Source organism: Vanacampus margaritifer, chromosome 1 (genome assembly GCF_051991255.1).
Source record: "Vanacampus margaritifer isolate UIUO_Vmar chromosome 1, RoL_Vmar_1.0, whole genome shotgun sequence".
Taxonomy (NCBI): domain Eukaryota; kingdom Metazoa; phylum Chordata; class Actinopteri; order Syngnathiformes; family Syngnathidae; genus Vanacampus; species Vanacampus margaritifer.
Window position 1 is genome coordinate 6038508 of NC_135432.1, and position 22790 is coordinate 6061297.

A 22790-nucleotide genomic window follows, 5' to 3' on the forward strand; every position below is an offset into this window, starting at 1 on the left:
GGGTGGAATTTTTGTAGTGTTTGGTGTGAGGAAAGCACTCTGACCGGGTTACTCCAGAAAGTTTGTTTTCTTCTCTTGAAGCCATTCAGTTGTTGGTTTATTTCTGTCCGTTTGAATTGCTGTGCTGTTACATCACAGATAATCTGTTAAGCTTCAAATGTCATATGGTCATAAGTTCTCCTTCAAAAATGTCTTGAAATTTAGGAATTCACTTTTCTGTCAATGAAAGCAATCCATCCAGGCCCTGAAGCAGTCAACTGTCCCAAACCACAATGCGTCCTCCCCTACACTTCACTGTTTGGATGATGTTTTGATGGTGGTGGGCTTTTTTCCCCCCATAACCAGAGGTGTCAAATCCAGGTCCACAAAGTAAAAACTCTGCCACCGTTTGGCTTTAGCCACAGATGTTTCTACTGAAATGAGGTCCCCGGGAGCTGGTTTACCTGATGGTTGATTAGAGGCACCTGTGGCTAAATCCAAACTGTAGCAGGGTTTTTACTTGCTGGGCAATGATTTGCCACCGTGTTAACGTTAACGTGTTTCATCTATCCACATAATAGCCTGCCAGTAGCTCTGTAGAACATCTACGAGTCTTCAAACCTGTATTAATAGTTTTTTTGGGACATTGGTGATTTCCTCTGTGATATCCTTCCATGATATTAATTCTTGTTTAATTTGTGATGTTAGCATGTGTCAGAGATTTTTGTAAGTTTTACGCCAGTACTCCAACTAGGGTTGGGTATTGTTCGGTTTTTATCAGATACCGGTTCCTTTTCTGTACTTTTCAAACGGTTGCGGTTCTCAAATTTGTACTACAAAACTGCACATTTTTCATATCAAAAACAATATTTGGAGGGTTAAATTTAACACAATATTATAAATAAAGGTGAAAGCCAGAAATAAAAAATATTCTTCTTTTTTTATTTTTATTATTATTTATTTATTTATTTATTTTTCTGGAGAGCTCAGTATTGTTCATTCCGTAATTTTACCGATTTGACATATCATCATTGCTCTCCTTTTTTATATATATATATATATATATATATATATATATATATATATATATATTTTTGTATGTGGGTGATTATGTGTATGTGCGTGTGTGTGTATTCATTAGTTCACCTAAACCTATTAAAAAAAAATCCCATACCGAACACTTCCAGCCAGAGTGGTGAGGCCGTCAGGAAACCCGAGGAAGGACCAAAGAAAAGAAAGGAAAGTGAAAAATATTCTTATCAAAATAGTTTAGAAGATACACCTAACTCTTCAGGTTACTAGTAGTAGCCCATTTGGATTAACAGCTCACGACAACAACATTTAACAAAAACACAACCTGAGGCAGGAGGTATATTCGAGACAGGAAGGTCACCTAGCCAACAATCTTTAGCTAACCTTTCTGTTGCGTCCCTGTGAACATTATACGTACAAAATAAACAACTTTTGAGTTTCCCGTAAAGCCCGCAGCAGTCAAAGTCAGCACTAAGTGGAAGTATATAGAGCCACGTAGTTTAGTTAGCGATTGGTATTAAATGTTGAGACGTACCTGAAGAAGAAGAAGAAAGGCTGCCGTCAGTGTCATCAATGTCATCTGCCATTTCAAACATACTAGCAGTTGGTAAGGCTGCGAGTGGGGATTTGTTTTAGTTGTGTGAGTCGGGGGCTGCTGCTGGTGAAGTACTTGGATTTTATGAATGTAATTTGTCAAACACCGTGCGCTGCTCATCTTTTATATGGACTCCACGAGTCGCCAAGTGTTTCATCCAATTTGAGCCGTTACCTCCCTTGCATGCAAAAGTTTTACTACGCGTTTTGCATGTCGCGTTCCCAAAGTCATCCTTCATCGGTGACAAATGAAGCCAAACTTTTGACCGTTTTGCTGCATCATTTCAATGTGCTACGTTAGCGCAGGTCACGCAAGTTGACACCGGAAGAGCAAGGGGGCGTTACCAAAACAAAAAAGTCGGCTACCGAAATGTTTATTTTCATTCGGTCTGGTTACTACCACTTAAGTCAGATCCGGTGCCGTACTCGTACTGACTTTCGATACCAAATCTTACACTCCACACAGGACAACAAATACTAGCAACATTGCTGAACTTTCTCCATTTACACCGTTGAATCTTACTTAACTTCTGTATCTTACTTCCCATGGACCGATTAATCAAAAGGCTTTGAGAGATACTTTGGTAACCCATCATGCAAGTTGACAATCGTTAATTGAATTTGTAGCTCTTCTGGGATATATTTTATGCTGATGGGTAATATCAAGCAATGCTTCTTGAGAATAGCGATCTCAAAACTGGTGTGTCTTTTTTATAGCACAGCAAAGCTTTAACGTGGTGGTTGCATACATTTTAACCCTGGAGAACCCACGGGGTCAAATTTGGCCTCTATAAATTCTGCTACTCAAATAACAAAGACATTTTTTTTTTTTTTTTTTTACAAATTTAACTTCAAAAGTCCAGAGTGCCACTTCTGACCCCTGCATGGGGCCATGAGCCAGAGTGGTGGTGACAAGATGGCTAAAATGCAACAAATAAAACAAAAACATTTTATTGTTCAATGTAGCTGTGTATTTGATTGATTATATTCTTAAATTCTAAATAGTTTACTGACAGTTTTTGTTATTCAGATTTTTCGAAATGATACCCCTAAATCCCAAAGGGTCAAATTTTGCCCTAATCCTAAATTAGGGAATAAATTGAAAAAAACATTGAAAAAACATATATTTTGGTGTTCAGTGTACTTATAGCAGTCATTTAATGTATAATTCATAATTTTCCAAAGAAGAAAAGGGTTCTTGGGTGTCCAGGGTTAATCCTGTGCTGTGAATGTTTACACTGTGTCTCTTTAAAAATATGAAACTGGATACTGTAGTTGTTTGTGTGGTATTGGTTGAGACAGACATATTTGTCTGGCCAATTTATGCAGAAATCTACAGTAGGTAATTCCAAACAGGAACGCCATGATGAAGAATCCGTCAACCCTCAGGTCCACTCTGTTAAGGCTGTCAATCACACCATCACAAAAACACCATTCATCATCGAGATTATACATTTAAAACCGAGACCTGGATGTGCTGCGACGACCTTGACCGAAGGCCGACCTTCTCACCTCAGCCTGCGATTGCGCGCATGCATGCATATGTATGCACAGAGGCAAGACGTGTATTTATTTATAGTTGAAGTTGAGAATCTCTAACCAGCCTCAGCAAGAGAAACAAAAGTGCGCAAAGAGAACTGGCGCTGCATCTGCAAAACAATCTCTCTCACTCAAGTAGGATTCCCATTCACCGCTTATTCATTTTTTTCTCCATGTGAAACATTGAGCTCATTCTCCAGCTCCGATGTCGTCTTGCCGAGTCGGAAGCAGACGCAAGAGCTCATCCAGGCAGGAAGGAAATAAATTGTATCAAACCTCGCTTGTCACATACTTACACTTGCATCATGCTACCCGTTTTTTGTTTTTTTTTCATGTGTGCAAATCTTTATTTCTGTGCCACGTACGTATAATGGCTGAGAGATGTTATCATCGGAGACGGGCCAGCTTGACTAAATGGGAGCGGCAAATTGACTATAGTATCAGAAGAGGAGAGCCTCTATAAAGCAATCTGATGGCAACCCATTATAGACGGCTTGCAGATGAATATGATGAGCTTTTCATTCCTTCTAATGGGAAGATCTTCTGAAGAGGGGAGGAGATTAAATGTTACGCGGCGCTTGTTATTGCCTAATTTGGGTAAAAAGACCATTAAGGTTCTCGGAGGGAACGATGAAAACTGTTTCTGTCTTGTCGTTTACCGTGTGTAGGATGTGTTTTGACTGATGTGTGTTTTTACATCTCATTTGGCGTTCTCATCAAACTGACTCATTTTCAGCATACTAAAAGATATTCCTTGAATAAGAGTTTTACTCATTGTCTCTAATGGTGGACATTTAGATTTAAAGGTCCACAAAGACGTGTGAAAGAGTTTGACTTTCTCTTATCACGATCACTCTTTATTTAAACTGTTCATATTCAAGCCACTACCCGTAATGCTGAGCCACTCTTTGTATCTATATATTTTTAAAAAAAAATAAATAAATTTCTGGAGAGCTCAGTATTGTTCATTCGGTAATTTTACCGATTTGACATGTCATCATCATTGCTCTCTTTTTTCTCTTTTTTTATATGTGGGTGAGTATGCGATGAAGACCCATGAGACCGTACCTTATACAGACTTACATCCTGTTGATAAAGGATTGACAGACAACAAGCAAGCATATACAAATTTCGCCCCACTTAGTTGGGTGTGACAATCAGTGGTACTTTATATCACCAGCCAATCACAGGATGATGCCAAAACGGAGTGAAAATTCATCCCATGCCAGCTGCATGTTAGATTGATTTCTTTATCTTTATTCTGGTTTGTGGCCCGGTGGGTGGTGGGTGGGGTCTGGTCGGTGCTGGATTTCACTTTCCTTTTTTTTTTTTTTTTTTTTTTTTCCTTTTCCAGGAGAGCTCAGTATTGTTCATTCGATTTGACATCATCATTGCTCTCCTTTTTAAAAAATAAAAAATAATTTAAAAAATAAATGTTTTTTTTTTCTCATTTTTTTTTAAATATATATACATATATATATATATATATTTGTATGTGGGTGAGCATGTGCATGTGCGTGCGTGCGTGTGCGTGCGTGCGTGTTCATCAGTTCACCTAAAGCCCATTAAAAAAAAAATCCCGTACTAATAATATGATATAATAATAAATTGCCAAATGCAGAAACATCAATGTAAGTTATCACGATGTAGTGGCTCTCGCTAACAGACAGAATTAAGTAACCAGAATTAGGTTAAAAAATTCTATATACGTAGACCATGTTTCTATAAATTTTGATATTTGTTTTTTATTTGAGGCAGATTTTTTTTTTCCCCATTAAAATGTGATTTATGAGGAGGTTAGACCATTGGTCGATATTCAGAGTTTGTTTATTTTTCCAGTTAACAAGAATTGTTTTTTTTAGCGATAGTAAGGGCTACAAGTGTAGATTGAAATTGTTTATGTGGTAAGTCCAAAATAGTAAATAAAGTTTTTCTAAGACTTTAGTCCAGAAATACATAACCGGAGTACATAACCATAAAGCATGAACATAAGTGTCTGTAGTGTTTTGTAAACATTGGAGACAAATGTCGGAGTCTGAGAGTCCCATTTTCTTCATCATATATTGAGTAATGTATGTTCTGTGAATGATTTTATATTGGATAAGTTGTAAATTTGTGTGTTTTGTCATTTTAAATGCGTTTTCACAAACTTGAATCCAAAAGTCAGATTCCGGTGCTATAGACAAGTCTGTCTCCCATTTCGAGGTGGGTAAAGATTTCACTTTCCTTTCTTTGGTCCTTCCTCGGGTCTCCTGACGGCCTCACGACTCTGGCTGTAAGTGTTCGGTTTAGGTGAACGGTATGGGATTTTTTTAATAGGTTTTAGGTGAATTAATGAAAACACACTCACACACGCGCACACACTACATACACTTACCCAATTTAAAAAAATAATAATAATTTTAATTAAATACAATTTTTTAAAAAAGAGAGGAATGATGATGACATGTCAAATCGGTAAAATTACCGAATGAACAATACTGAGCTCTCCAGAAAAAAAGAAAAGAGTGGTACTTTATATCACCAGCCAATCACAGGATGATGCGAAAACTGAGTGAAAATTGATCCCATGCCAGCTGCATGTTAGATTGATTTCTTTATCATTTCGGTGAGCCGGAGTCAATCCCAGCCAGGGTTATTATAGTTTTGGAATATTTCATTTCGGTTTTTGTTTCGTTTTGAGTTTTATTTAATTTAATTTTTTTATTAGTTGGTTTTAAATAGTTTTCACCTCTGTAGTAAAGTATTAGTTTTGATTTAGTTTTAGTTAGTTTCAGTATTAGTTTTCGTTTTGTTTTTTACATGTATTACTTGTGTGCAATATTTAATAAACAAAAATGAAAAAAGTAACGTATTTCTTACCTAGCGTCACATTTCGGCTGAGTTCCAGCCGAGCCATTGAAGCCAGAAGTCAAGCATGCAAAATTGTCAACTAAGAACAACGTCATCTGAATGTGTTTTCTATTGGCTGCTGCTAGATGACGTCACTTGTGTGACACACTTTTAAACGTTCTTATTCCGGTTAATATAAAACTAAAAAATACTAAAATCATATTAAAAAAATCAACCCCAAATGCTCATGTTTTACATTAATTACCAAATACTATAATACAGTACTTGAGGTCTCCCTGATTTGTTGGAATTTAGATGTCTCTGGGGTTGGTAAAGGACTCTGGTTGGTGGCCTGGTGGGTGGTGGTGTCTGGTCGGTGCTGGATTTCACTTTCCTTTCTTTTCTTTGGTCCTTCCTCGGGTCTCCTGACGGCCTCCCGACTCTGGCTGGAAGTGTTCGGTTTAGGTGAACGGTATGGAATTTTTTAATAGGTTTTAGGTGAACTAATGAATACACACACACACGCACGCACACACGCACATTCACATACAAAAAAAAAAAAAAAGAGAGATATGATGATGACATGTCAAATCGGTAAAATTACAGAATGAACAATACTGAGCTCTCAAAAAAATAATTACCAAATACTAAAACGAAGGACATTTTCGCTCTAATTATAGTTTTTGTTTGTTTTTTATTTTAGTTTTAGTTGTGTCGTTAGTTTTCATTAACTAAAATAACTTTGATCTCAGCTGACTTTTGTCAAGAGACGGGCTACGCTCTGGACTGCTCACATTCAAATTTGCATTTGGGTAATGAATTTAAACATTGTTTTAAGTTATAAATCATGCTCTGCTTTAAAAATGCATTTCATATGGTCACTAAATCATGTTGCACTTTTGTGTAAACACATTTACTTGACGGCATTCCTCGGAATACACAGTCAAGATTCGGTCAATACAAACAAAGGGAAAGCGCATAGTGCATGATTGAGGTGGGGATTTGGTGGAGTCCTCGGTGATTGCACCTTTATACATTTTATCCCCACAAGAGCTCCCTCACCACTCAAGTATATTTCTATTTTTACTGTCTGGCACGTCACCTTGCTTTCTGCAGGGGTGACATGACGAGACAAAGGCAAGGCTTTGCTATATTTTACAGCTGTCTTTCCAGGTCTCGCTCAGCTCCAAGCCAACTTCCATATTTTATTTTCAGTGCCAATCAAACTCAAATTCACAAAAATATGTTATGTTATGAAAACGTATCCGATGCTTGACAAGTTGCTTTGCAGCTTTACTGTTATTGTACTTTCTCTGCTGTCTGCTTGTTGTTATATATTTTTTTTTTAAAATACAAATGCATCTTGACTTTGTTGTAATGTCTTAATGCTTATTGAACAATTTTTCAGGCTTTTCCAAATGTAGACGTTTTTAATCTTAGACTATATACCTCATTTTAAATTTTTTTTTTTTTTTAATGCTCAGGGAGCTCGCAAGGTTTATCAGTACGTCTTTTGTTAAATGGAAACTGGAAACACATTTCTTTGTTTTGATGTCGAACAAAAACAAAAAGTTCAGAAGGTTCCCAGTCAGCAACATCTCTCATAAAGTTAACTGAAATTTTAAATAAGTAGTTCCCTGAGATTAAAATGGTTTTAGCTTTACCTTATATCGGCCGTCAGATTTTGAAAAAAGGCCGATACCGATATTTGTCAGAATGCCCAATATCGGCGCCGATACTCTACCTGTCTTATCTATCCCTAGTGTGTATATCTTTAAATATCGCAATAATTTGGAATTTATTGTAAAAAAAAAAATTGGTAGGACATCATTTTAGGTTCGAAATACTGCTTGTAAACAAACTTCCTCCAGCTTTTGTTCTTAAATGATTTTTTTTTTTTTTTTTTTTTAAACATTGTGATTCAGAGATTGATTCTTTTAGTTTCTCGGTGCCTTCTCTTCATTCCCTTCAGCGGTTGTCTGATCCCTAATTTGGTTTCTCCATTGGGAGAAAAGTAATGTTTGTTGTAATTGTTTTGTCTGCCTCAACAATGAGATCTCCTCTCGCAGATTTATCACACAAGAATTAAGCCGAACATTTCCCTTTAAAAGTTAATAATGTCAGTGAGTTGTTGAATAATGATGATTTGGGGTCCCGTGAGGTGGGGTGGGGAGTTATCACTTTGGCCATCATTGCCATGGATCAAAATGACTTTTTTCAAGGTCATTGGCCAACTTTGCTGACTTTACAGTTGAGCTCGTAAAAGTTTCGCCATGTTTCCAATACAAATCTTTTTGAGATATGCTGTCTTTGTTCCTTTCACCCTCTTGCAGGTACGGAGACATGGTTCCGAAAACCATCGCAGGGAAGATCTTTGGTTCAATCTGCTCTTTGAGTGGGGTGCTGGTAATCGCCCTGCCTGTTCCTGTCATCGTGTCCAATTTTAGCCGCATCTATCACCAGAACCAGAGAGCAGACAAACGGCGGGCTCAGAAGGTACAGGTAAACACCGTTTTTATTCGCTTCAACTGGGCTCCAGAGGCTCGAACCTCCAGACTTCCAGCCCAAGAGGGAAGTTCTGACTTCCTCCAGATTAGAAGACTCTTCAGGTTTAGGGTCTTCTTTGAGATGTGTCACACACTTGTACGACTGTATGATGCACCATAGTTCACGTCCGATATTCTGGGTTTACATTTTTGGGGAAATTTATAAATAATGTAATAAATTATATCAGACATGGGCAAGTTAAGTGATCATTTCTTATTGTCATTGCCAAATGCCATAAATATGGACAAAACAAGTGCCTGCCCGAAAATAGCAAAAATTTGCATCGAATTGACGGCCATTGAAATACATTTGGGGAAAATAAGAAAAATATATATTTGAATTTGTTTTGGAAACCCAAAAGAATATAAAAAAATATATACTGATACACCTCCAGTATTTATTTCCCATGACAAGAATTGACTGCCCCACCAACAAAACTATATATATATATATATATATATATATATATATATATATATATATATATATATATATATAGAGATAATTTAAATCTTGGGGGGGGGGGGATTCACAATTCACAACCGTTTTTTTTTGGGGGGGGGGTGTTTGTTTTTTTGGGGGGGGTGAATCAAGGTAGGCCACATGCGGGTTACCAGTTGCCCATCCCTGAATTATATAAATCAAAACAGTCTTTAAACTGGAAAATTTTAAGATTAAAACGTACTGTATATGGGTTAAATATATCTTTTTAGCGTTAGCCTCAAGGCATGAGAAACGATTGTGTTGCTGTTGTCCGCATGCGACATATTTGTCGGTTGCATCAGCTGGTCCAAATACAAATCGGGGCTGCTAATCATAGTTTGAGGGCAAACCTGACTGTCCTCATTCTTCTGTGATACATCGTGGTATCGTTTATACAGAGCTGGCAGACGTAAATCCATTCACATTTCTATTAGAAGAGAGCGATTGATTTAATACTTCCATTAGTGTTGTCGTAATTTGCGTCGAGCTGCACTGCATCATGGTCATAGAGCTGTTGCCAATATTTTGCCCTTCTGGATAAATATGTTTACCAAAATATGTCAAGGAGCACTAAGTATGATGCGGTGCCAATCCATGCCACTGAAAAGTACAACTACAATAATAATAATAATAACCGTTTAATGAATCTCTCTCTGACAGGGATAAGTGAGCAACTGAGCTTGATCTCTTTGTTGGCTATCATTCAATTGTGCCGGTAACTAAAGAAGCCAGTGATTGTGTGCTGTTGATGTCGACAGCACAAAGGAGATTGGTGACAAGGAAGGCCAGATGCAAAAGTGGAAACAGGCGAAGCAAGCATCGTAACAGGCGAGCGCTCCAGGCAACGCGGGCCCTGTGTTCTTTCCTGAATTAGCCCTCGTCCAGATGAAGTGCGATTTAGAAGGTCATAGCAAGGTCTGTCTGTCTGGCTATCTGCTCGTGTTTGGATGGGCCCCTGCTGCCCACTTGTGGTGCGTCTGCCATGCGGCCATGCCCACTTGGTCTCACCACACAACAAACTAAATGGGGAAAAAAATAGTAACGGCAAATGAAGCAATCCCTGTCATTACCCTGGACAACCCAAAACCCTTTTCTTCTTTGGAAAATTATGAATTATACATTAAATGACGGCTATAAGTTCACTGAACACCAAAATATATGTTTGTTCAATTTTAACCCTTTTTTTTAACTAGCTCAGAGTTGCTAATTTATCAAAATATATATATAAAACATACTCCTAGGCATTCTGCAACATGATATGAAATAGATTAACAAAAAATATATATATTTTACCATCTGATGGTTTGCTGAGAAGATGGTTTTGTTTGGATTGATTTCCAGCTCAACAAAACAGCATGTTGCCAGCCATCTTGTCACCACCACTCTGGCTCATGTAAGTGCAATATTCATCCACTCGATGGCCCCATGCAGGGGTCAGAAGTGGCACTCTGGACTTTTGTTAAACGTTAAATTTGTAAAAAAAAAAAAAAAAAAAAAGGTCTTTGTTATTTGAGTAGCAGAATTTATAGGGGCCAAATTTGACCCCGTGGGTTTTCCAGGGTTAATAGCGAGGAAAATGTCATGGACCTGAGGTGCGAAATTTTAGACCCAGGACAAGTTGAAACACAGAGAATCTATAGCCAAAATGCAAAGTTACAACAGAGAGCAAGGCTGGATGCAGATGGCCTTGAAGAAAACACTTGATGGAGAACCCTTGACCAAGAAACCTCGACGTACTGACAAAACTGTCACTCAGCAACTCCAGCTAGTACCATGCTCAATTCTATATGACAGAATAAAGGCCTATATGATCAAACAAGAGTGACAAATACAGGACCATGCATAGTAACTGCATGGCAACTGACAACATCAAAATGATCCAATGATCCAACCACAGTCACAACAGAAAATATGTTCAATTGCAACTTAAGCCACAACCACAACAGATGGACCAACGCGGCAAGTATATTATTATCGGCGGATTTCTTGATTATCTGGTTTAACAGATGTATGATGTCAAATTGGTTGATAATTGCCGATAATATTATTGTGCATCCCTCGCAAAAATTTCCTCAGTCAAACAGTCATCAAACGGTCGTTTGAGAATTGTAGCTTATTTTATTACACAATACTTTGTGAATGTAGTTTTTCATCTTGCATTTGACAAATACTGAATATGCAGTTGTGCTCATAAGTTTACGTACGGGTCTGTAAACATATAAGCACAACTTTGTAAAATTAATTTAAAATAATTATTTTTAACTAAACAAAAACAAACCATTTTCAAGAGAACTGAAACTAAAACAAACTCACAAAGCTGCTCTACAAACTAATTTAGGATGAATTTTAAAAAATAAAAGCCAAAACGAAATACAAACTACAGTATAATGAAAAATCCAAAACTATGCAGCCATTGTTATGCAACACACTGGATGGGTGCATCATATGGCAATGGAAAACTTTTCACCTAACCAAACATTTTGCTTGTTTTTGAGAGGACGCCAGAGTCCCCGGAGAAAATCCGAAAAAAAAAAGAAAATCAAGATTCAAATCCTGAACTTCAGCACTGGCAGGCAGACGTGCTAACTACTTTAGGCCTGCTATATGTATACACATCAACACAAATCTTCCTGCAGAGGCTAATTGATATAAGGGAGCTTTATTTCGTCATAATTCTACCTCTACAAAACATTTCCATGTTATTTAATTTTTTTATTTTATTTTTTTTTTTATTTTATACGGTGTTAGGCGCGGAGGGGGGGGGGACAACAACAACCTGAAAGTAACTTCCGGCCCATCTGTAGCTTTTTTTTTTTCTGGAGAAAAAAAAACATTTCCTGGTTATAATGGAAACGTATAAGAAAGATGATTTGCTTTTCAAAACTAAAATTCGAGCTGCTGGAAAAAGACTAGTCTGAAAAGAATAATGAGCAGAAATAATCTCACATCTCTTACATAAATGGGCAAAATGATTAAGATAATGTACATTGTCTGTGGCTAGTTTGTGGCAGCCTGGTGTCATGTGAACGCCTTTGAACAAAATGTAAACAGTGGGCAGCCGCATGTCTCGGCGTGACGGTTTTGGCCGAACGCTTCTCCGATGATGAGCTGTGGCTTTATCCGGCATCTGTTCTGTTGCGCTGCAGGCGGCTGTCAGGATTTAATCATCTCAATGTTTCCATACAGTGTAAAGTCACGTGAAGTTCCATTACAGATTTAAGCCATGAAAAATACTTTTAAACATGCCCGAGACTAACTATGTAAATGAGGCTGTATCATGTTGATGCATTAAATGGGTGGGTGAGGTAAGATACTCGTTTCATTCCATTTGATCAATTTTCCACTGCTTTCCCCAGTGATTTCTCATTGTTTGGTATGTGGGCGCCCACTATTGGTACATAAAAGTATTGCAATGCCCTTTAGTTGCTGATTCAGTCTGATCGCTTTTTTTAATCGAAAAAAAAAAGCAGTACAAAAACACAATCAACACGAGTTGATTGATTGAACACGGTTCACATATATTATATATAACTTTAAAGTTCAGTTGCATTTAATCTTTAAGAGATGTTTGTTTTTAAACATTTCTTTAGGTATGCTTACATTTATTCAACTTCCTTGTGCAATGTGTTTTAATTAAATCATTATTAAAGTTGTGTGCGTGTTTTTTTTTTATTTTTACTTTCCTCCAGTTAAGCAGTGTTAATTGTCAAAATGAGAAGATCATATTAAAAAGGTTATATTTCTAAAAAGCATGTCTCATTTATGTTGACAATTACGGTATTTTAATGTTGCCTATGATGTTGGTAGCTGAAGAGCTAAGTATTATTTTCCGTTGTACAGTACTTAGCATTAAAAGTATGACAACCATTGGCTTATCGTGTTATCCTCCCATGGACAATTTAGTCTTCAATTAACGCGAATTTAGAGGAAGAATTTTAAAACCTATGCGGTTGCATAGATGTCAAAGTAGGACACGTTTTTATTCAAATAAAATGAATGCAGTACATTCTAATGTCGCAAAAAGTAAAATGTAGGGAGGCAGGAAAGCATGTACTACTAAACACAATTTATTTAACAAAAACACTACCAAGGGTACTGGGAAAACAAAACCAACAAAGATCTGAAAAAGACCAAAAATCAAAGGAACAACAAAACACCAGTGGTGACAGCGACAATGATCCAACCCAGACTGAGGGGAGACAGGAGACTATATACACTCACACTAACGACACAACAAGACACACCTGGAGCAAGACGCAAGTGGCTGAGGGCACGGATTGGTTGACACGAGGAAGGGCAGGATTACACTGAAGAGAACCTTCTGTTTCAATTTAATTATAATTGTTTTGATTTGAGTCGTAACTGTTTTAACTTACTCAGCAAAGATTGATGAGTGTAATAAGTGACCAACCGTTTGAAGATTCTTCCTGCCTCTTATCTCACTTAATCAACCAGCTGTTGGGCTGGAGCCAGGAAGTCTGGCTTGCTGCGTTTACATATCTATCGACCATCTGGCCATTTGTATTGAATGATGTTTTTCTTAGCTAAGGGCTTGGGGGCAGCAGAGGGAGGAAGAGCAAGCAGAGGAAGAAGAACAAGGGGAGGGGGCTGTTTCCTGCGGAAGGGGAGGGGCTTTTTGGAATGGTGGAAGTATAATGGCGACTGCGAGTGGGAGGAGCGACACGCACAGGGGGGAAAAGCCACGTCTGTGGTGTCCAGAAATTTCTGTAAAATAAAATCCTTCGAAGGAAACCTGATTCACCGATCTCCAATCTGATTCTGAAAATACGAACACGCGGAAAACATAAGGATCGTTTTCCAACAACACTCAACGAGACCAAGGGAGACACACAACCAAAAACAGAAACCAAACATGACAGATAGTATACAGCCATGATTGGGGATAAATTAACTTCCTTAAATTGGCAACACGTGTTCCAAAATCACACACTTGACGTTTTGTGGACGGTATTGTGTCAAACACTATGTCCCTTATCCTCTGTTTAGACTTCAGTGCTGCAAATATTCCAATCCAAACACTCTTGTATTATGTATTGCAAGTGAGACCGCTTTTACGGCCGTTTTATAGCAAGTACAACGACCGCGTGTTCAGCTCATTGCATACTAAATCTCATGAGTTTAATGTGCTCGACATAGGTTGGCAGACCAGATTTCGGCGCTACACAAGATGATCACTTCATAAAAACAAGATTGACTTAATTCTTACATTTGTATGTTGATTATTATTTTTTTCGCTCCTTTGTCAGTGCTCATTCCGAACTATAAATTTCTCTGGCATCTCAGATATTTCAAGATGCCAATACTATCTACACCACACAGGTGTTCTTTAATGCTCCATAACGTTCACTATGTGTGACCTTCTTGAACATTACATCAACTAATTAGCAAGTATAACTGGCCATTAAGTGCACCAGTCACCTGCTATTAAACACATGGACAATCCATTCGAGCTCAGATGATTTCCTAGAATAAGTGCTTTAACCCATTAAGGCCTAAAGCGCCTGACAAAACATGCCTCGAAGACCTATGGGTGACTTTAGAATCACCCCCGAAAACCGGAAGTTTTCTTCAAAATGCAACAATATTGTCGATGCCTACTAAATGACTGATATCTCAGCTCCTGAAGCAGATAATTAGCACATAATTACAAAAAAATAAAAATTTCAGAGCTATACAAACCTATGTTTATTATTAGAAACCTTTAATATTTAAAAATAAATAAATAACAAACAACTGTGTCGCATCTGCGGGTATATTTACATTTAATAACCTCGGGGAATCGAGTGGTAATTATTCGTCGTCCATTCCGTTACAAAGCCATCGAAATTTTCAGCATCCTCATTGTCTACAAGCATATTTTTTAATATGTCACTGATGACTGGTTACACCGATTCGAAGTCCTCCCGCACCGTCGCCAATCGCGTCATTTATTTCATAACTCCCGCAAAATCTGCGTCAGCCGTGAATGCTCGAATAAAATTCCAAGACATGTTACAAGGCACGCATCACCCTCTCATGTATATTCTGATCCATTTCATCGGCTAAGAGACCAAGAATTGGTCAAAACAAAACAAAATAATGTATCCGCTCTCCCAGCTTTAAAGGTAGAAGAGCGCTTTTTTTTTCTTCTTCTCCTCCATCCATCTCGACACTGCATCGATCTCCATTTATGTCTAATTGTCATTAATTCTGGGTCCCGGTTACAATTAGCCATCCTTCTGGCTGGCACTTGATAGGTAGTCCAGATCTCCCTTACTCCCGGTGGCTGCGCGTGGGGAGCATCCACAGCTGCAATGCAAACTGTTACAGTTCTCGCTAATCGACCCTCTTGATGGTATCAGTGGCGTTGCTTCTGTCCGCCGAACACCGACTTCAAAGTTTCCTGACTGGTCCGTATGATTACATGATTTAATCATGAACAAAGTGTCCAATCTGCCGAGGTCAAACATTGCATGTTCTTAAAATATTAGCATAAAAAGTAATGATATCCGAGATGGTTCTAATTATCATTCTGGATAGGCACGATATATTGCAAATGGAAAATCACAAAGGCCAAGGAAATCAGTGGGATTAAAAAGGGGATGGGGAGGGAATTTTAATGTACGTGTACACCTGTCGTACTTGTGCAATGAATTCATATTCTTGACTAAAGTGCACAGGTCACCGTTAATGTTAATTATGTCAGCGCGCACCAGCACTCCATTTTTGGTGCGCTATGAAATTCTGAATGGCAAATTTCCGAACGGTCGCAGTAAACCAGTACACGCTTGGAGCGTATTTCCGAACGTATGTTATGTATTTTGTGTTAATCATATGTTGGAAGGCAACGCCTTGTGCGTAATTGCTGGCTGAATAACGTGTTCTACGGTTGACTTTCCCCGGTTAGTTTTGCGAGCTAGCTAGTAGCTAGCGCCTATTTGCCGTGGCGTGGAAAAGCCCCGTGGCCATCCGCTAAGATATATTTCAACCACCTAAGGCCCAATGCTAATATTAGGATGTGTTGATATTTAACTGGGGTGTATAGTTTCAGCACTATTTTTTTATTTTATTTTTTTCTGGAGAGCTCAGTATTGTTCATTCGGTAATTTTACCGATTTGACATGTCATCATCATTGCTCTTTTTTTTTTTTTTGTATAATTTTTTTTGTATGTGCGAGAGTATGTGTATGTGCGTGTGTGCGTGCGTGCGTGTGAGTGTATTCATTAGTTCACCTAAAATCTATTAAAAAATCCCATACCGTTCACCTAAACTGAACACTTCCAGCCAGAAAAAAAAAAAAAAGTTTCAGCACTTGTTTTGAGCATTTAACTCTTTCACTGCCACTGACGTTTAAAGACGTCAAGTAAAAACCTACGGAGCGCTGCCAATGACGTCAAAAGACGACATCCAATTATTATTTTTTTGAAACGGGTGGGGGGAAGCCTTCCGCATCTCTGGTGAAAGTTTCAATTAGGTCTGTTGTGCCTAAGGACTATTTTTGGCCCCTAGAGGGCAACGATGACTGTCTTTTGACAAGATCGGGTGGGCGTCAGTAGAGGCGGAGCTAGAGCGTCGAGCAGGAGATGAGAATGTTAGACAAAGGAAAAATGGCGACCGGTTGCGGCAGCTCACGCCCGAGCCGTTTTTTTCAAATTCGAAAAGCATCGACCAACGATAAAGAGCACATTGATGACGACGATGATCATCATCGATGATGATGATGACTCCGTGGTTGGAAAGCATTGACGCGGCAGTAGGAGACGTGGGGGGGAGCTAGATGGCTGAGGAGGAAACGGAGAAGGTGCCCGTTTGCAAGCAGCTCTACACTTACAAGACGAAAGGCATCGACCAACGCTAAAAGAGCAAATTGATGACGACGATGATCATCATCGATGATGATGAAGGTGAATCCGAGCTTGACGGCGAAATTGGAACCGCTGACGCGGCGGCTATGGCGGCGTCATAAACGCGGAGCACAACCGAGCACGCACAGGCGGACGTTCAATCGGACGACGGAGAGTGCCCCGAGTCCAATGCATATTCATCGGAGGAGTGTGTACAGTCTGCTACTTGCTATTTATTCCCCGGAAAAAAAGGCAGTCAAGAAAGTGTAACGTTTGCACGCGAAACGGACAAATGCAAAAGTGAAAGTAAACTGTTGTGCAAGTCCTGGCGTCTCCTTGCACGCAGGAGAGCGTTACAAAAAGAAAAACTGTATTTGAAACATCCACATAATTGTAAATAGTACCACAGTTGCACACATTTGTAAATAGTTTGCGAAATTGTTTTGTCAAATTGTTACACTGTTGAATGGAAATAAACGTATTTTGCAATCTAAAAACACTTTTTCATTGTTGGTGAAAGCGTTTTACAGAAGTAAAGCACTATTTAGGTGTTTGTGGCATCATTCATGGACAAAAAGAAGTGTACAATTCACTAGAGTGCATGAAATAACATCGTTTCACAAAAAGCTCTTTTTCTCCGTTTTTTTTTTCAAAACAGAGCATTTCGGTGAAAGTAACCATTTTCTATTGTTGATTACTGAAGAACGGAATAAGGTAGAAACAAACTTTTTTTTCCTGATGAAGGATGAGAGTCCAATCTTTCATTTGGTAGTATGTGTGTTTCCAAAGTCCAAACACAACATTTTCTGTGGACCTTGAAAGATCAGTCAAAATGCTTAAATCGGCTGGCACTGGCGACAACCCGTTTCTGAAAACGTCTGGCAGTGAAAGAGTTAAGCCTTTTCTGTGGTGTGTCTAATTTTTACAAGACACATTTATTTTTCACTTTACAGGGATTTTAAGTGCAAATTCTGCCAATAAACTGCAGCCTGTTTATTGCTAATATTTAGGTGTCTGAACAAAGGACAACATCAGGATTCTATTTAAGGCAGTAAACAGTAAAGAACCACTAAACATGCTGATGTAATGCGTTGCCCGTAATATTTGCCTTGTCCTGCACGAGAGCTTGTTGGATGTGTGACCTTTCACACTTACAGAGCTTTCATACTGCAGTCGATGCTCGCTAATTACATACTGAGCCTCAGCACTTTAAGAGGCATGTAAACATTCTGCCACTTTGTGACGATGATGATGTTTTGTGTTTTTATTGTGTTTTAGTCTCAACTCTTCATCACTTATGAGCACTACACATTGTTCGTTGTTGTTTAATGAGTTTAACATTGCGGTGTTTATCTTTGTCACAGTAAAAAGATAATCACTGCCAGTGACTGCAGTTGGACTCCCCAAGGTAACACTTTTATTATGGGATAGAATGTAGCGCTAGCACGTTTATTATAGTTAATTAAAAGCTGTGACTACAAAAGATATTTTAAAAACGTGGCGCGAATCTACTCTTACATAGCAGCCAATTCTGTAGAGATGTGAAACTAAATAAAGCTTGTGTGTGGGTTTGAAATTGCTCTTCAACACGTATTTACAACGTGTTGATGACTCTCAACACGAAGTGTGTGCGAATGTGTGTCGGTGTGTGCGCGCGAACGGTCTCTCACAAACCACAATTATTTGGGCATTATCAAATGATGGAATCGTTTTACGGGCCTAATCCTGATTTGATTCCATCACGGTAAGATTTATTTTCGACTGTTTTGTCTACAGTACACTCACACGTGTTAATGAAAGCCATCTGCGCGTGGTTTCTCACGCTCCAGTAATACGTCGGTGTGTAACTGCATTCTGGTCCCCAAAGGTTTGAAAATCAAGCTGTGCTGCAGATTATTATTATTATTTTTTTTTTTTGGTATAGCCTGGCGTGTTCTTAATGTCCACTCCACCCTCGCACTTCCACCAATGCTGCGTTACAACCATTGCTGCAGTCACCGGAGAGAGAATCCCAATCCCGACATAAAAGAGTTATTAGGGGACGTGCTAGACTGTACAGTAATGTTAATGTGTGAGAGAGACAGCGAATAATTGGACAGTATCAAACAAAAGGATTAAAGATTGAATTAAAGAAGTATGTGTAAGGAATTTATGACTTTTACTTAGATAAGCTGTTTTTATAATTGTTTGATTTTAACCCTGGAGAACCCACGGGGTCAAATTTGGCCCCTATAAATTCTGCTACTCAAATAACAAAGACCTTCTTCTTTTTTTTCCCAGCAGTGATTTTGTCCCTGTGTTCTTGTTTCCATTGGCCAAAGTGTGTTTGTACATTCAAAATCCAGTTCTAAAATGCAACAAATAAAACAAAAAAAATTATATTGTGCAATGTAGCTGTGTATTTGATTGATTATTTTCTTAAATTCTAAATAGTTTACTGACAGTTTTTGTTATTCAGATTTTTCGAAATGATACCCCTAAATCCCAAAGGGTCAAATTTCGCCCTAATCCTAAATTAGGGAATAAAGGGTTACAATTGAAAAAACATAGATTTTGGTGTTCAGTGAACTTATAGCAGTCATTTAATTTAAGAAAAGGGTTCTTGGGTTCTCCAGGGTTAAATGACAACACTTTTTTAACTATATTGTGCTAAACTTGGGTTTCTGGTTCCTCTGTCACTCACTATTTGATCTGATCCAAGTGAGTCTGGAGCTATAAAGTCGTCATTATTTTTGCATTTGTCCGACGGCAGATAACCATTGTTTGAAGACCATCTTTGCCTTCCGCGTGTTCGTTGTTTTTCGGGTAGTGAGAATGTTGGTTATCCGAATGCAGGCTGGAGATCGATGAACAGTCACTTCGAAGCTTTTATTTCTACAGAATATTCCGGACACAAGCGAGTTTACAGACAAACGGCTGCATTCCTCTCGCAAGCGTGTCGTTACAGCGGACTCACAGCATTCTTATACTATCTTTTACTTTTACAGACATCATTCAATACACATTGACAGATGGCCCCTTGATGTGGAAATATAGAAGGTCTCAGACATGACGTCACCTTGCATAAGATAAGACTTACAAAGAAATCCTATTAACACATTGACTTCAACCACAGACAAATGGTCTATTGTTGTGGAAATAGAGGAGCACCCCCCCCCCCCCCCCCAGACTTCATTCAAACACTCACCAAGCCCTACTGAGGAAATTAAAACAGTTATGACTAAATCAAAACAGTTCTAACTAAATCTGGGCAGAAGACCCTCAACACCATGTACAATGCTTTTGAATAATATAGGACTTGGGATTTCAATTTGTTCCAGCAAAACCACGTATTGGCATGATCCACATCAACTTTTGTTATAGCTGGTACGGTTACTGTACAAGTGGAGACCGCCTCCGTAGATACTCAATTAACCCACGCAGCGGTGCGTGGGCCTCCCTCCAAACAAGCACACCGTCTGCTTGTGATGTTACATTATACATGTAGCCATTTCTTGATTTGAATCCATAACTCACTCTTTAAAATTCAACATTGGGGGGGGGGGCGGGGGCAGCAAGGGGAGATGAGATGTGCCCATGCTGAGGAGGTGCAATTTGTTTGACAGACACTTTTAATGGAAAATTCCTAGCCTTTGACACCTCAGTGATTCTATTACCCCAAACTTAAATGTTGTTCTGGAAGTTTTATCTGCATTGCCACACAAGCTAACACAGGCCTGTGACTTCCTTTGATAAAAAATACTTTGCAAGCCATAAGACTACCTTGGACCGCAGCAAGCTGTTCGTTCATGCTTGTTTGTGGGTTTTGTGGTCTCCTATTTTGTCTTAAATAAACATTTTTGTTGAGACGAGTTGAGACCAAGCCAAGCAACTGGTCAATATTATTTATTTATTTATTTATTATTATTATTATTATTAGATTTTTTTCTGGAGGCTCGATTTCTGGTCAATGTTATTTAGAAACCGGTAATATTGGCACGTATTGCTCTGGTTGTCTATCGATTTTCATTTCTCAGACTAAAATCTGAACGTTCAAGTTTTATTAGTCACAGCACGTTCCCATCATCTCGATCATTTAGTGTAAGGTGGTCATCTCAGATGTTTTACAGTAGATCGGTCTTTTACTAGTCTTACGCCTTACGGCAATATCAAACGTGTTGGATATTATCAAGTCTACATCTTTTGCAGTGATGTGGCACAACCAACAACCAATAGATGAGCTCTGACAAAACCGGAAATAGGAAGCTTTGTAAACAATCACTGGCAAAAATGTGACTGCTCCGAAGAACATGGACCCGTCCAGAAAGAGGAGCGGGTGGTAGCAGCCTGTTCATTGGTCATTGCAGCCAAAAGCTTCTGCTTCTGAAATTTTGTAGGTTCTTACCAAGAGCATGATGTGAAGAAAATTGCATTGTGGGAAAAAAATGCCAAGACTAGCCTGTTTTCTAAAAACTCTATAACTTGTCTTGAAATGTGAGCAGCTTTGCGATGATAGTCCAAATCCACTCAAAGTCTTTTGGTGACCAGGTAAGCATAAGAACATGTTTCGCCTCTCATCTGAGAAGGGTTCAAGCATCAGTTCATGCTTAGGATTGATTGAGTCTGGTCAGACCTAACCAAGCCTTGTTGCATGAACTGCAGAGAGGCTAAACGTCTTCTAAGACAACCAAAGCAGTCCCGCGTTCCATTCAATGCTCTGAGAAAGAAATGACCTCGATGAATGAGCATATCCACAAACATCTATTGATGAGATTTAAAGAAAAAGAAAAACCTCAGTGGATTTCGATGCTTGACAACAACCTTGTCAAATTTGATTCACTTTTCATATGCTGCACTTTCTCTGCTTAATTCTTCGAGGGTTTATCTGCACTAATCCCGGCTGCTTCTGCTCTCAGTCGTTTTCTAACCAAGGAATGTGTGTTGTCGTGCAGTGACCATAAATCATTCATAAGTATAGCGGGGAGATCAGAGTGAGTTATCACAGGAGATCAGAGAGAATGATCTAGCGCCGTATGTTTGATTTGATCCCGAAGATCATCAGATACATGAAGCATGTGAAAGTGTTATAGCTCATCAGTGGGGATGCGTCAGAATGATTCCCCAATCAAGTATCACACTGGAGGTGGCGCGGCCTCCAACTGATGTTACTATCAATGTCTCCCACAGAAAGCCCGCTTGGCCAGGATTCGAATATCCAAGACGGAAAGCTCCAGTGCCTTCCTCCACAGCAAGCGCAACGGCCTCTTTAACGAAGCCTTGGAGCTCACGGTAAGACCAGACAACGCTAACGCTTCACTGCTCCTTAAAGTTCTTTTTTTTTTTCTTCTGCTCCTTAAAGTTCTAATGAAAGGTTTAACGTCAAACGTTCAAATCTCCATTTCTTTAGAAATGTGAGTCTAAGCAGAAAAGAAGAAAATGATTCACTCAGTTCTCAGAACTTGTATAGCAACCTCCAATTTGTTGCCATTATAGCTTTGCATAAGTGATGGCTCATTTTTACTCGTCTTGACTTTTTGTAATTACATCATCCTGCTCATGTACAAAAAAATGTAAATAGCAACATTGCGAAAGCAAATATTTACTAAAATAGTAGTTTTGGTATAATTCTCATTATGCATACAATGTATGTCGTATACATGCTGAACATACAAAACACTAAACATAATTGTGTGAATGCTGAAAGCTCACAATTATTTTTCTTATTCTTACGTTTTTGTTTTGTTTTTTTGTCCTTCAACTACTTCTACATTTCTCAAACAATTCAAATCATTCAAACTGCAATATGTTCCAAATACTCATGATTTATGGGCTATTATTTTTCTCCATACAAACATTTAAAATTTTTCCACAATTCAAAATTTTTCCACTCCTAAAATCCACCCTTTGTTGTACTTCAACTACTTCTACATATCTTGAACAATTCAAACCATTCAAACTGC

The 22790-nt window shown here is 38.6% G+C and overlaps 1 protein-coding gene across 1 annotated transcript in view; it reads left to right on the forward strand.

Moving 5' to 3' along the window:
* Positions 1–22790, forward strand: part of kcnd3 (potassium voltage-gated channel, Shal-related subfamily, member 3) — a 110145-nt gene that overhangs the window by 78842 nt on the left and 8513 nt on the right. Inside the window, exons 3-4 of the mRNA XM_077568296.1 lie at positions 8310–8478; positions 22018–22119. Of these exons, the coding sequence (XP_077424422.1) occupies positions 8310–8478; positions 22018–22119 (271 nt within the window). The remainder of the gene's footprint in view (positions 1–8309; positions 8479–22017; positions 22120–22790) is intronic.